We start from the raw sequence: 13,724 nt of genomic DNA, 5'->3' as shown, positions 1-13,724 counted from the left end.
CGATTCTCAGGACTACTTGGTGTGCCTGTACCATCAGTTCTCCCTGACTGCTTGTGAATGTTGGCGCAGGCAGCATCATTTGGAACAGTGATCTATGGACCGGCTCTACTAAGGCAAGAAGAAGAAGAAGAAGAAGAAGAAGCAGCGCACAAGGTAAGTCCTGAAGTAAGGTGATGTACTGTAATTGCTTTTAAAATGTTAGGGTTTAATAACACTAAGTCATTTTTGCATGCTGACTCCTAAAACAACAGCCATTTGCTAAAACGTTCCAGAAGAATTCAATAAAATTACAATTTCAAAATCAATTGTAAAAGGGACCCATGGAAAGAAAGTGAACGCCACAACTGAAGCCATGACCATTCCACATTTTCTAAATCTCTAGAAGGCAATACGGTCCCAAGATGGCAATACGGTCCCTAGATGGCAATACGGTCCCTAGATGGCAACGGGGTCGCTAGATGGCAACGGGGTCGCTAGATGGCAACGGGGTCGCTAGATGGCAACGGGGTCGCTAGATGGCAACGGGGTCTCCAGAAGGTAATGCTCAAGCACCTTCCTCCTGCATGTCCTCTTAGTTATACAGACTACAAACAAAATACATAATGAAGGGTAGGCCACAATGTATATACACACAGATTGACCTTACATATGACAAACATATGTCAACGGTTCCTAGAAAGTCCCTTGCCTATACACTCGTTAGTCATTAATAGTAGTTAGGCAGAAGGTTGGCTCCATTGTATGAACGTGACAGTTAAACTTTAACCCACATACTGGGGTAGATGGCAATGGGGTCCCTAGATGGCAATGCTCCGGCATCTTCCTCCTGCATGTCCTCATAAGTTACACAGACTGTACCAACAAAATACACAACGAAGGGTAGGCCACAATGTATACACACACACGTTGACCTTACATATGACAAATACATGCATTCGGGTCCTAGAAAGTCCCTTGCCTATACACTCGTTAGTCATGATACGTGGTTAAGCAGAAGGTTGGCTCCATTGTATGAATGTGACAGGTAAACTGTAACCCACATACAGGGGAAAGCTGCACAAAGGACACCGATCTTTAGGTGCCCATACACCTTACAATTATCTGCAGATTTTCTGTGGTCAGATGGAAAAAGTGCAACAGATTGGCCCAGGTGGAGATTACTCCATCCACACAGTTAAAGAACTATGAGGTGAGTGCTTTTCACTCCCCTCATAGTTCTAGCCGACCTGTGACAATGAGACTGTCACAGGTCGGCTCAGTAGATCGGGAAGTGAGCGGACACATACCGGCGTTCGTTCACCTCTCGATCCTGTCACGGCTCTCAGGCCGTGACAGGGGAGGGGCTGGATTCCCCGCTCCGCCAGCGCTGACTGGCGGAACGGATGGGGGAGGGGACGGGTACAGCTGGCTCTGCCTCAAGATAGGCAGAGCCAGCTGTCACTCACGCAGCTGGGCGGATCCAGACATAATTGTCGGGATCCGCTTCAGCTGTGGCGTCTCAGTATACCGCGAGCTGTAGCTCGCGGTATACTGAGCCTAGGGTGACGGGGGGACGCTAGTTTGTGTCCTCCTGTTACCCTAAGGAAAACTATGGGGAAAAGCCCTGACCCCATAGTTCTCCTTTAAGTGTAGATGGAGGAATCTGTTGCACCTTTTCCATCTGACCACAGACAACCTGCAGATAATTGTAAGGTGTATGGGCAGCTTTTAGATCACAATAGGAAAGCGACAAGTGGAAAGGATGTACAGGTGAGAAATTCCAGGTCACAAAGCACTAAAATAATGGAGAGAGAGATATATAGAGGAAGAGGCAGTAAATCAGGGGTGGTCTAACCAGACATATAGCTTATTCATGGACATCTGATAAAGCAAAGCACATAAACATGTAGACTTCAGAGACAGTCATCCAACATGATACAGATATATCTGCTCTACCTCCCGGACATGAGCGAGTGTATCAGTTGAAGAGACACGTTAGATTATGTGTGACATCTATGGTGAAAAACTACAAATACATCTTTATTGCTATATAGAATTTCCATACGTTCAATCCCACTCCTAATAACCAGATCCATCTAGAAATGTCTTAACTTCCATATTAAAGATGCCCATAGGATGAACTTCCTCAATGCACTGACACAATGTCACTCAGCGCTGTGCATATTAGGGCTGCAACAACTAATCGACATAATCGATTATTGAAAAAGTTGTCTCATATGCACTTCATTGTGTCATAACTCTCAGAGCCTTCCTTCTGAACAATGTAACATTATAATTGCTTGCTGGAAGCAGTGCATGATGGGATATGTAGTCTTGAGAAATGGAGATTACATCATATCAAGCAGCAGGGAAAGAGATGCAAAGCACACTGGAAATCCAGGAAGTTGATGAAAGTGATGGCCGGACAGGAAACAGCACCCGCTACATAAAAGGGATTTTTCAAGCAAGCTTTGTTGTATTATCACAAACTATTATAGTATGTATTCCTATTGCCTCCCCCTCCCCCTGGAGATTTTGCAGTTTATAGATGAGATTTTTCAGGAAGGCACTGGTGATGTAGCCTTCCCAGAATGCATCTGTGAGGCCAGGGCTACATCACCAGTGCCCTAAACCAGGAAGTAAAACAAACAGTAACTGTAAGTAACAATAATTAATGTTAGATGATTTGGTATCAGCATGTGGAGCCGCATGGTGATGTGCTTTTTAGTAAAAGGGGGGGGGGGGGGTCCGCTTCAACTGCTCCCTCTGGCTCCTGACTTTAGCTCGGGTTTGTAAAATTTTGATCACCCGGTTTACTCTGAGGTCACCAACACGGATTGTAGAAACATCTGAACTGACACTGTCAAGATGCGTGGGGTTCCAAAACACAAACTGAAGTCTTCATCTGAAGTCACATGCACATGGGGGCTGCATAACTTTCATGTTGGGGTGCATCTGCTCCTGGTCACTTTACAGATATTCTACACCAAACGCTCATGTGCGTTTCAGTGTTTAACATGGCAGTGTGCACTTGCATTACTTTTCACATGGATTCAACCACACAGCCCAAGACTGCTGCCTTCTGCTTGGAGCCATCTTGACCTTCCAGACGTTCTGGCCTGGTATCTCCCTCACACAGCAGACCAGGACAGATAAGGAAGCTAAAAAAAGACACAGACCAGCGGCAGCTACATAATGAATTGTTTATGTGTTGTACTGTTCAGAAACAATGCACCGTGCTGGAAACCAGGATCCATGTCACAGATCAAGTTTTGCCTGTTTATAATTTACATGATTGTAGGGCTGAGAAGAAGATCAAGCAGGGGCACGGTGACTGCGGAGGAGAAGAAGGTGGCCATGAAATGGCGGGGCTGTTTGGGGTGACGTTGAAGTCCTCCAGTCCAGTACTTATCAGTATTTTTCCTCATATTTCTCCTTAGGGTCACGGGAGGACATATACTAGCGTCCTCCCGTGACCCAAAGCTCAGTATAAGAAAAAGGAAAACTTGCCGCACTCCTTACCGGTACTCCCCAAAAAAGCACGGGTGCTCGAAATGACTGCGGATGGCACTGCCACACGTAGACAAAAGGGAAGACGTCACCAGCACTCCAACAATGATAATAACAGCAATTAGTTGCTCAAATATTGGCAGAAGCTGTCTCTCATTAGCAAGCGCTTTCGGGGCCACACAAGGTCCCCTTCGTCAGGCTCAGAGATCATCTAATTGCTGTTATTATCGTTGTTGGAGTGCTAGTGACGTCTTCCCTTTTGCCAAAGCTCAGAATATCGCAGGCCCGCGATATACTGCGAGCGCCGCAGCCGCGACGGATCCCGACATTACTGTCGAGATCCACCCAGTTGACAGCTGTGCCCTCCCCTGTCCGTTCCTCCACTCAGCGCTGGAGGATGGGAGAGGGGGGGGGGGGGATCCCTGTGGGGAGCAGTGCCCGACAGTCACCACTCACTGCAGGGAGATGTTTTTGCCTAGCATGTTATGCATGTTTTTGCTCTCATTAGACGTGCACACAAATGCGTGCAAAACTACAGAAAAACATGCACAGAAATGTGCATAACGCTTGTGTTGTGCGTTTTCAGGCGTTTCCATTGAAGTCTATGGGGCCAAACATGCTGTAATCTGTCAAGAAGCTTGGTGTACTTTTTTTCCTGCGCTCTGCGTTTTACAGCTTGTGACAAAACATTCGGGTTTGAACAGGGGCCACTGAAATTAACGGGATTCCTTGTGTTGAGAGTTTTGTCGCGCATAGCTTTGAGCGTTAAAATGCTTCGACGTGAACAGGGACTTAAAGTATGCAAAATCTCAGGGCACCCCAGTCTAAACTATGGTTTTAGACTTAGGTGTAAATGTATAAAAAAAGACATGTGGTTCCCCCCTAAAATCTCCATCAGACCTTTATCTTAGATAAGGGTCTGGTATGGAATTTAAGGGGGGATCCATATGCGCAAAAAAAAGAAAAAAATGTGAAGGTCTGGTTCACACCTGCGCGTCACTGGAGCACATACCCCACTCACACGTGTTTGTGCACATTTGTGTGCTGTGTTTGCTCATGTAGTATTTTGCAGGCTTGTGCGTGTTTCCAAGAACACGTGCCAAACGCACACGTATTCGCGTACTTTGTGGTGTGTTCACAGAACGTTCAGGTGTGAACCGGGCCTTAGGAGGCCCCTTCCCATCAGTAGCCCCCCTTTACATCAGAGCCCTCAGTTCCCCTTCACAGCAGTCTTAACATCTAACCTGCACCACAGTTTGGCTGCAGGAGCATGGCAGAGGGGTGAAGACAGAGCTGGGAGATAGACTTCTGTCCTGAATGATGGTGGAGGTCCTGGATGCAGCCACCCTGGATGAGCGTCATGCATGTCCATGGTGCTTGGTGCCCACCATGGAAATGCAGGATACTGTTCAAAAATTTGAAGGCAACCTTGACAAAGCCAGAAGGTGCCCCAGGGTCCCATGGAACCACGGTTGAGGAAAGCTGCTCTAGTCATCCACATGTCAGCGTACAGGACAGGAAGACCTTGCACTAACTTTAGTAGTTGTAAAAGGAGAGAGAAGTTCCTAATTGCAGAAGTTTTGCTTCGTGTCAGCACATTGGGGCTACAAAGTAGAGCGAAGTTTTTAGAAGTGAATAGCAGCCAGATTCCAGCATTCACGCATCAGGAAATGTACTCCTACTTGCCCTCTATCTTTCATATTTGTATTAGTGCCAACCCAAAGTGTAACCCGAAAGCCCAGAATTTTACATATCGGATTTGAAGAGTGGCAGAAAAGTAAAACAAAAATCTGGTCAGGTTTTTATTTCTATTTCCATTTGGGATACTTCCCCTTCCTACCTGTCCCAGTGACCACTGTAAAAGAGACCAGGAGGTTGTCCTAAATGTACCCATCAGGAACGCAGATATCAAATAAAAACCAGATGGAGATTTTGAAATGCTTTATAGTTTTTTTTTTTTTGGGGGGGGGGGGGTTTATGCCTTGTGTACCCTCATCGCATCTCTGTACCTTGTTCATCTCATCTCAATAATAAAATAAAAAAACAGGAAGATAAAGTGGACCTCTGGTGTGCTGGTGGCTTATCCTTCTACATGTTCCAATGGTCCACCGTCTTTTTCCATGGAGAAAAAGCAATAAAAAAAAAAACTTTAAAAAAAATAAAAAGCCTTTCCTGCTCTAATCGAGACTAAAAGGAAAATACTTTGGCTTCCACATAAAAGGATCAAGAAATGTATGGGGAAATCTTAACCGTACAGAACCAATCCAGCTGGTCCATATTTAGAAAAAGGTTTACCATAATCTGTGTCTCCAGTAGATGCAATGGTACACTGCAGTGTAGAAGTAATATTTAGGTTTACGTTTACTCTCTAAATATATAAATCATAGGATATCTGTGTGTATACAAGTCTCAAGTCTATACTAACTTCCCACCTCTATGACCAAGCCCCATCATAATATGGAGGAGCAGGGTCTGGCGGAGGTGCCCGATGTATGAGAATGTCCAGTACAGGATGGAATAAAGTTGGTTGAATGTTAAGAAAAAGGATATGGCGATCTGTATGGTCATGTATGGAATGTACCCTGTTCTACTTTGTAAACCAAGAAAAACTTATCAAACGCAAAAGGATTTGGCATAAGTGGCTGCTTACATTATGAATTTGGTGGTTGGGGAAGAAGTCAGACCCCGCAATCTATTGCACCCATGGCCACCCAGAGCCAGCGGATCGCTTGTATGAGGTCCCGGGATGTGCGCCCCCCCTCCACCGCGGCTCCCCCCCTCCCGCTGGTCGCAGGACTCCGCTGTGCCCGGGACCAGCACAGTGCCTCTGTCACAGGGGATCAGAGGGAGGTCCCTCCGGTCCCCTCTCCGCTGTCAGAATGTGGAACTGATGTATATTACTCTCCAGCTTCAGATGCTGGAGAGAAGCTGATGAAGCAGATCTCTGCTTCATCAGCTTCTTCAGGGGGGTCCTAGGTGACATTAGGGTTCTTGGAGACCCCTGATGTCTCCATAAAGAGGACCTGTCACATATTTTGCTATCACATAAGGGGGTTTCCTTAGCCCCCTATGTGATAGCAATAAAGTTAAGTGGAAAAAAAACAACTTAAGTTTCGCCCCCCAAAAATGTAAAGTTACAATTAACATCTTTTTAATTTTTTTTAAAGTCCCCACCCCTACATACACGCATGCAAACAGGCGTTATGGCACTTATTCCTACAGCTTATCAGAACTGAAAATACACCAAGGTAGAGGTTGGGAAAAGAATGGTAGAATATATGTTTGGGTTAAAGTGAATGTGTTTCATATGAACCAAATCATATTTCAGCTCTTCATTTTCTAATGTTAACACGCTCCCTCACAGTATCACACAGTTGTGGGTGCAGCTATACAGATATCATTGTACACACTATGACGTCAGCTTCACTTCCTCCTTGTAAACATGTACTACAAAGATAGCAGAAGAGAAGGAAGAGGACAATGTCAGAACAAAACCTCCATGACTCAACCTTAGGCAGAGACTCCTGATCCCCTTTACTTGGTCAGCAGTGAGCAGACATACAGAACAGAGGTATAGAAAGACACAGGCAGGGCTCAGAGGAAAGAGACACCCAGGTCCACCATACAGATCAATAAGATGCACTAAGCTAATGATTACAGTGACACTAAACTCAGGAGTAAGGATACATTCAAGTGCCTTAAGGGCTTGTTCACACCAAAAGCAGACCAGATCTGCATGAGTTTCTGCACGTGCAGTGCACTGTGTTCTTCCTCGTTTTTGATGCGTTCCGGACCTTTTTTTTTTTTAGCCTAAAATGGGCTTTCAGTGTGTTCCAGGGCGTTTGCATGCGTTTGCATGCGTTTTTGGGTTCCAGAGCAGGTAAAATAGGGCTTGCTGCAGTTTTTTTACATGCTCTGGAACTGTACACTGCAGTGTGAACTAGAGCCCAAAATACCATTGGAATACATTGGACGCAGTTTTGATCCGGCCTGTAACTGCTCTGCACCTGCTCCGCGCTTGCTGTGAACAAGCTCTTACTATGAATAAAAATGTATCTTATTTGTGTATCACTCGGCTGTAGATCCCCAAATCATCTCTGAATTGGTGCTGACACTGTCCTTCCTTCTGGAGAGTGGCTACTTTAGTTCCCCTTGGTCCCTGTGTGTGTTGTAAAGTAGTCACAGCTCCAAGCTCACTCCTGTCATGGACGACAATCTCAGGTTTAGCTTACTAATTTGCAGTGAGACTGTAATCCATCACAGGAGTGAGCTGGGAGCGGTGACTACTCAGACTCAGTAGATGACGAGAAAGCATGGAGCCGGCATTCTGGCCAGTCAGGAAGCCGGGCACCTTGTAATGACGTGGCGCCCGGCTTCCTGATTGGCTGGGAAGCCGGTTCCATGCTCCCTCGTCATCATTACACGGCGCCCGGCTTCCCGATTGGCCGGGAAGCCGGCTCCATGCTCCCTCGTCACAAGTGCAGCGTGTAATGAGTGGCTGCCCGGTTTCCTGATACCGGAAGGTCGGGTATTGGGCTGGGCATCGGAGCATTTGGGCGAGTATGAGTACTCGCCCAAAAACTCATCATCGGCACAGATACCAGTATTGGTATTGATGCATCCCTAGCGGCTACCCCACTCTGTTTAGTGTGTATGGGGGAATCCTTTAGGCTAGGTTCAGATATCGGTGATTGTGCACGATTGCACGCAGCGATTGCCATGCAGCCCCATTGATTTCAATGGAGTTATATCCGCGCAGCAATTGATGAAAAAAGCTACATGTACTTTTTGCAACACACACCGCGTGGTTTTTGAACCGCGATCATGCGCGATTGCACAGGCATTGTCGCGGCGGGAATCTGTGCGATCTGCCTGGCGCGGCCCGGGTGCCATCCGTGCAGTTTGGTGCAGGATTGCCGTTCGGTCACGGATTGCCCTAATGTGAATCTAGCTTTAGATTTATTTATTTTTCCATGTAGTCTGAAATTGAAATGTCATCTCACAGGGCATGGCCGCCTTTAGTGCAGTCATTACCTGTAAGATCGGATTCTTTCCTCAAATGAATGGTAAACACAGCAAACATCTCCAACCTTTCATACTTTGCAAACCGCAGAAAATAAGAAAGAGGAAGTGTCACCAGGTCATCAGTTCAGCAAGTCAGCATTCAAACAGCCAATAAGGGGACTTTTATTTTGATAACCCCCGAAGGGCCCTTGCACACAGGTGTAACGAAGGCATCCAACAAGAAGACCCATCATCCAGCCTGGTTGCCACAGTGATAAGAATGCGCCACGAGACACATGTATCCTGTGATTACAATCTGCATTAACGTGAATGGCAGCAGTGTGATCTACTGAGCTTTACAATGAAATCTAGCAGGACCCACACATCCTCCGTGTATTACATATTGTATATACTGCAGGCTATAGAACAGGGGTGGACAGCTGTGCTTTAAAGAACTATGGGGTTAGGGCTTTTCCCCCATAGTTCTCCTTAGGGTAACAGGAGGACACAAACTAGCGTCCTCCCGTCACCCTAGGCTCAGTATACTGCAAGCTACAGCTCGTGGTATAAGGAGACGCCGCAGCTGAAACGGATCCCAACAATTATGTCTGGATTCTCACCACAACGGACTGACAATTGTGCATGAAACGGCAACACAGCTGACCTAATGTTTGTGCGTTGTCCCACATTGCCCTGCTACACAAGTGTGCTGAGGGGCCATTAAGAATGAACCACACCAACACGCAGCATGATGACCTGAGGGTCCACAAGACTGCAGAAGCCCGCGGGACTATAATTACATAATTACAGCTTTCAACAGACTTCCTTTTAAAGACCAATGAGGCACATCATGCATTTTGTGAAATTCACAGAGTTTTGCAAGTGTTTACTTCATAGAGTTGAGATGTCTGCAATATTTTTCTTTTAATGAATTGTACATTTCTGGATGCAGGACTTGGTATAGAAAAAGAGTGGATGTTTATTCTCTGGGTTTATTTAAAGAAAAAAATGTTCATTTTCCAATTATATTTTAGAATCCAATAGCGAGATGAGCATACAGTAAACCTGTCAGAGGAAAGAAACACAAAGGCTGCCATGTGTGACCTCTCTTTCTAGTTGGCTGACTGTCATGCTGATCCTTTTCCTTCAGAGCTGTGAGTTACTGACCTTGGGCGAGTATGCAGATAAGGATTTCTGACCTTCCTGATCATCATGTGTTCCAGGGTCCGCATAACAGCCAGAAAAGCTAGCGACCCCAAAAGAAGATGAGCAGTAGCATACCCTGTATTCCAATCATGATGGGATTACATTTGTCACTGACCTAACACAAGCATGATGTCAGAGCGTCTGATCTCCATATTTGTTATGAGTGACTCAGAGTACTAAACCCGGTGAACACAACAGCCAGGCAGCTAGTATTGTCCAGGTGGTCCGCATTGGCAGCTTCTGTACATCCTGTTTTCTTCAGAAACCATCCATAGACTAGACAACCTGTCCCCTGCCAGCATTCTGTACAAAAGGACCGTGCTCTTTATGGAGAAGCAGTGGTCTCTATGCAGAGGCCTGACATGCCCCTCTGTTGAGCCAAAGCTAGAGCGCCACAATCAGCAAGGAGCATGAGCTATGCTGATTGTAAAGCTATAGGCCTGACTCAGCAGAGGAGGGTAGGTCTCTGCGGAGAGACCACTGTTTCCACAGCTCCTGGCAGTGAACAGGCTTTTCTATTCGGTATGGTGGCTGCTCTCTAAAGAGAACGAACTAGAAGAGTCTGCACTTTTTGTTTAGGTGCACATGCAGTGGGATGAACTGGAACCACATAAGATGTTACAAACCCTTAAATCTTCCAGATACAGGGGGGGGTGACGACTCTCCAGACTCCACCTATGGCTACAATATTACAATATTACCTTTTGAGATACCAGACCTATTGAATGTTAACGGAAAGCACAAAGCACTTACCTGTTAAAGAAGTTACTAAGTGGTCCCAATATTTTCTTCTTGCCGTCGGGTCCAGTCTCCTGTGTGAATCCCCTGTTATAAGCATCAGGGCTGTCTTTTGTAGAGTTCAAGGTCACATCTGAAAAACGTGTTTCGTCATTCTCCAAGTTGACGATTGCGCTCGAGTTGCTGGTCACCAAGAAGTCCACAATGTCCTCGTTGCTCACGGATAACGTGGTGGAAAAGTCAGTGCTGAGGCTGGAGATGCTACAGTCAGAGATGTCGTCGCTCCTGTTAAGTGAGGTCGGGCTGTAGAGTTTTGCAGTGTCATATCCCGATCTGGGAAAGGTGGATGACTTCCAGATAACATGGTCACTCTCAGAGTTCCTTAGAGATGGTGTACCACCACCACCACCACCTGGAATGCTCTTGGAGCTCTGAAAGACCCGGTCGTCTCCAGCAGCACCATTCAGACAGTTCGATCTGACACCACAATGAACAGTCTCCGGGTTGGCGATCTCAAGAGTAGGGATACCGGAATCCAAAGACGTCACACTGTTGCTCTCATTGACTGCAGCAAACTGACTGCTGCTAAAATCCGAGAAGGCAATGGATTGAGAATTCTTGCGGCTCGGTTTGCCAAGATTGTGAATGTCGCTGTCAGCGCCGATGTCGTGGACCTCAACAAACCCCAGGATGTTTGCAGGCAATTCCTTATTCATGTTAGACCATGAGGTAACTAGGAACAGAAATCAGAATAAGGCCGGTCAGCATTGTTAAAACACAAATATATTTGAAAAACCTGTAGAGAAAGAAAACGTAACACCGAAGACTGCCAGTGCCAATTGCTATATGAAAATGTTAGTTCTCTGGCCATCATACTGATCCTTTGCCTTTAATACTTTCCGAGACAATGACACAGGACAAGTATGACCACTAAACTCTCAATCTGCATATTCAGTCCTAGTGTGTATAGGATGTGAGGACGCCAAGGGATGTACCATCGATGAACCAGAGGAGGAGACAGGTGGAAGGGACCGGTCTAACAGCAAACCATCTCCAGTAAGCTTATTTGAAAACCTTTCTGCATCAGGATCATTTGAATGAGCACAAAAACCTTAGCGCCTCCTAAAAAGTGTTAATTTGGCCAATATCATCTAACCCAACATTTCTCAACCTTTTTTTACAGCCCACATCATCCCAGATAAGGGTCTGCTATGGACCCCACGCAAAAACACTGTCTCACACTAGGAGCCCCCTTCAAATCAGAGCCCTTTCCTTTCACATCAGAGCCTCCATTTCAAATGCACCCCCCCCCCCCCCCCCTTTATATCAGAGTCCCCACCTTTTCACTTCACTGTTGCCCCTTCACTGCAGAAGCCTGCTTGCACCATGGAAAGATATGACACGGTGTAAACAATTTCAAGGCACCCCCTGAGGAAGCCAGAAAGGCTGATCAAACCCACTTCTTGTAGGCCCCACTCTTGGCCTGAGCAGCGCTCGCACATCATTACATGACCAATACTCAATCCAGAAGGATAACAGCCCACTGCCACTGCCGAGGAAGAAAAGGAAAGACCTGCCTGAAAACGACAGGAAAAAGACACCTGTATATGGCTTCAGAAATACATTTTTTTTAAAAAGGTGATCTAGAGGGGTTCCGCATCATCTGGCACACATAGAAGATGAATAGTAACCATTGCTTTGCCTCTAGCCTAAAATAACAGCAAATAAGAGCCAATGGGTTGCAAAGTCACACTGGTGTCAAATATCCTCTAAAGCCGTGGTTCTCAACTGGTGTGTCGCAACCCATAAGTGGGTCACAACCCTGTGTCTTCCACAGCGCTAGGCGAGAGGTTCCTCAGCCTCCACCTAGCGCAGCACTGTCGGGTCTCGCGCTGAGCAGCCATTCAAAGTGGGGTGGCACCAATACAGTTTTTTTTCGGTATCGAGTACAAGTTCCGATATTTATATTTCTGTACCGAGTACTGATACCGGCACTTCCGCTAGCATGGAGCCGGCTTCCCACGCAATCAAGAAGCCCGGGCGGCGTGTTATTACCGGCAGCTCGGCCTCTTTATTGCCCGGGAAGCTGGTTCCATGCTCCCTCACTGCACTGCTGGTTAGAGGAAATCTCCCTCTGACTGGTAGTTCCAGTATCGGGGGTAAGTATCCGAGCATTCGGGCAAGAACGAGTACTCGCCCAAATACCTAGTATCGGCACCAATATCGATACTAGTATCGGGACATCCCTAATTCAAAGTATGTCGCACGGCACAGAGTGTCAACTTGAGATGTGTTGGACTGGGGATATGGCAGCAAGGGAGCTCCATTCATATGTGCATTGCTTACAGCTCCCTCATGTGCCTTGCCAAGGCCGGCCTTATGCCTTTAGGCGCCCTGTGCGAGAAAGCTTTACAGCGCCCCTCAGTACCCAAACCCATTTTTCCAATATCCACACCATTTAAAGACTCCCATTTTGTTAAGCCCCAAAGAAACATTAAAAAAATAAAAATATCATAAAAATAAAACTTTTATTCAAAAAGGTATTAAACTTGTAGGCACAATTTTGCGCTCCATAAGACGCACTTTTTTCACCCCAAAAGGCGGTGGAAAATGTGTGTGCGTCTTATTCTATTTTAAAAAGGTAAATGTCAGGGGTCTGTTTAGACCTCTAATATTTCCCTGAAGCCCCCCCAACAGTATAATAATAAAAAAAAAAAAAAATTAAAAAAATTTTTTTAAAAAGGGAAAATTACCCCCCCCCCCACACACACACACACGTATTGATAGACATGTGCAAAGACTAAAAATTAATTTCAGATGAAATGAACGGAAACTAAAAACGCTTTCATCCGTTTTATCAAACAAAACACATTTTTATGCTATTTTGGATTCAGCCATTGGCGTGTTCTGGAGGCAGGGCGCATGACGTTGTATGGCACCGCACATGTTGGGCGCCGCCATCTTGGTGTATATCTAGGTATACACCAAGATGGCGGCGCCTAACGTCACCTGACGCCACGCATGCATGGCGTCATGTTCCCCGCCTCCAAGATGGTGGCACGCATTTGCAGAACACGCCAGTGGACAACATTCTCAAACAAATTATTATGTGTCTGAACACATTTTTCGTATATTCGAGCATATAGTAATTCATTTACATGGAGTCTGGGTATTGTGTTCTGTGTTTTTATTTTTACTTTTCTAGATGCACTTACTTGAAAAAAAAGGGATCAGACACGCCCCCGTTTTTTAAAAACAGGCAGCTATGCCTGATACCATACAAGCGA

The 13,724-nt window shown here is 46.0% G+C and overlaps 1 protein-coding gene across 1 annotated transcript in view; it reads right to left on the bottom strand.

Moving 5' to 3' along the window:
• The window catches only part of TBC1D14 (TBC1 domain family member 14), a 103,020-nt gene that overhangs the window by 78,180 nt on the left and 11,116 nt on the right, over positions 1-13,724 (bottom strand). Inside the window, 2 exon segments of the mRNA XM_018561433.1 lie at positions 7,217-7,260; positions 10,442-11,170. Of these exon segments, the coding sequence (XP_018416935.1) occupies positions 7,217-7,260; positions 10,442-11,170 (773 nt within the window).

The sequence above is a fragment of the Nanorana parkeri genome, unplaced genomic scaffold (genome assembly GCF_000935625.1).
Source record: "Nanorana parkeri isolate BGI_ZX_2015 unplaced genomic scaffold, ASM93562v1 scaffold523, whole genome shotgun sequence".
Classification (NCBI taxonomy): domain Eukaryota; kingdom Metazoa; phylum Chordata; class Amphibia; order Anura; family Dicroglossidae; genus Nanorana; species Nanorana parkeri.
Note: the sequence above shows the minus strand (reverse complement) of the source record. Positions and strands in the feature narration are given on the sequence as shown.